This window comes from Phalaenopsis equestris, unplaced genomic scaffold (assembly GCF_001263595.1).
Source record: "Phalaenopsis equestris unplaced genomic scaffold, ASM126359v1 Scaffold000499, whole genome shotgun sequence".
Lineage (NCBI taxonomy): Eukaryota > Viridiplantae > Streptophyta > Magnoliopsida > Asparagales > Orchidaceae > Phalaenopsis > Phalaenopsis equestris.
The window spans coordinates 18755-20191 of NW_018164939.1; the positions used below are offsets into that span (position 1 = coordinate 18755).

The window sequence follows — 1437 nt, forward strand, 5'->3', positions numbered from 1 at the left end:
AACTGTGAAAAATCCATTCCCAACAAATCGAAGAGCTCCGCTGCTGAAGTTGAAGGAGGCGGGGGGAGAACGAACCGAAGACATTGATAATGGAGCAGCAGCCCGGCGGGGATTTCTCGGTACTAGTTTTGGCTTCGGACCTTGGCGTCGTCGCTCGATCCCGCGTAGCTCGGGTTGCGGAAGAGGCGGCCGCCGAGGCGGAGGCGGAACAGTGGCATGAATGCTCGGAGGAAGATTTCTCCGATCTCGTCGCGCTTCAGATCCTGCGATTTGAGGGACTTGATAAGTCAGGGAATCGTATTCTTCGAATCGTTGGGAAATATTTCCCCGGTACTTCGTCTTCCACCCTTTTTTTTTCGTTTTAGGATTTTTTATTTTTCTTGATTTGGTTTTGGTCGTTTCTGCTACTGAATGTTGTTTCAGCTCCCATGGAAATACCCTATTGATTTTGCTGATAATTAAGCATGTTTCGGTGGTGGAATATTGCTCATGAGCATGCCCCAAGTTTGTTATGGTTTATCTGATAATCTGAGTTTAGTTTGTGATGTTTTTTTCTTTTTTAGAAGAAAATATTAATATAAAGGTAAATTGCTGTGGATTCCTGGACATGATCAGAACTGCTTCTTTACAAGAGAAAGGGGTTTCATTGCATAACAATTTATTTGTCTCAATTTTCAGCTACTGTTGTTTCTGGGGAGCGCTTGAAGAGGTTTGTGTCCCATAAGCTAACGACTGAGCTGCCTGAAGGTCCATTCTGCATTTTGTACATGCACACAACTGTGCAAAATGAGAATAACCCTGGAATGTTTATCTTGTGGAGGATATATGAAGATCTACCTGTTGAGTATAAAGAAAGGCTTCGGGTTATTTATTTTCTTCATCCCGGCCTTCGATCTAGACTTGCAATCGCTACGCTTGGCCGCCTTTTCTTAAGTGGAGGGTAAGTTCTTCGATGAAACCATGCTTCTTGTCTTTTTTTATTTTTTAATAACTTTCCTGAGCAATTACAATAATTTTTTTGGTGTTTTTAGGAAATTTGTGTTGAAAATGATCATTATTGTAGTTTCCAATAAAGAACATAGTAATGATTGCTCATGAATCAAGATCTATTTTTCTGATTTGTCAACCTCAGGAGAATAGTTTGTGGAGCTTTTAACTTCAAAAAAAATATATGGGTAAATTCATTTCCCATAAGTTTATGTTGCTCTTCATCTTGGTTCACAATTTTAAAATCTCTTTATTTTGGTCTAAAATACTTTTCAACTTACAAATTTGTTTTGAGGTTGATTGCCATCTCTTACAAAAGGTTCTTACAATTTTTTATTAATTTAGCATATGCAGCGCTCATGTGATGAGATTTCTCACATAAATTTGAATGGTATGAAATATTATGATCAAAATACCCTCATTATAGTTTTAGATTAGCATATAAGATAA

At 38.3% G+C, this 1437-nt stretch overlaps 1 protein-coding gene across 1 annotated transcript in view; it reads left to right on the forward strand.

Annotated features, from left to right (window-relative positions):
* The window catches only part of LOC110028174 (ganglioside-induced differentiation-associated protein 2-like), a 5585-nt gene continuing 4148 nt past the window's right edge, over positions 1–1437 (forward strand). Inside the window, exons 1-2 of the mRNA XM_020729918.1 lie at positions 1–330; positions 679–940. Coding sequence (XP_020585577.1) covers positions 90–330; positions 679–940 — 503 coding nt within the window. The 5' untranslated portion in view covers positions 1–89. The remainder of the gene's footprint in view (positions 331–678; positions 941–1437) is intronic.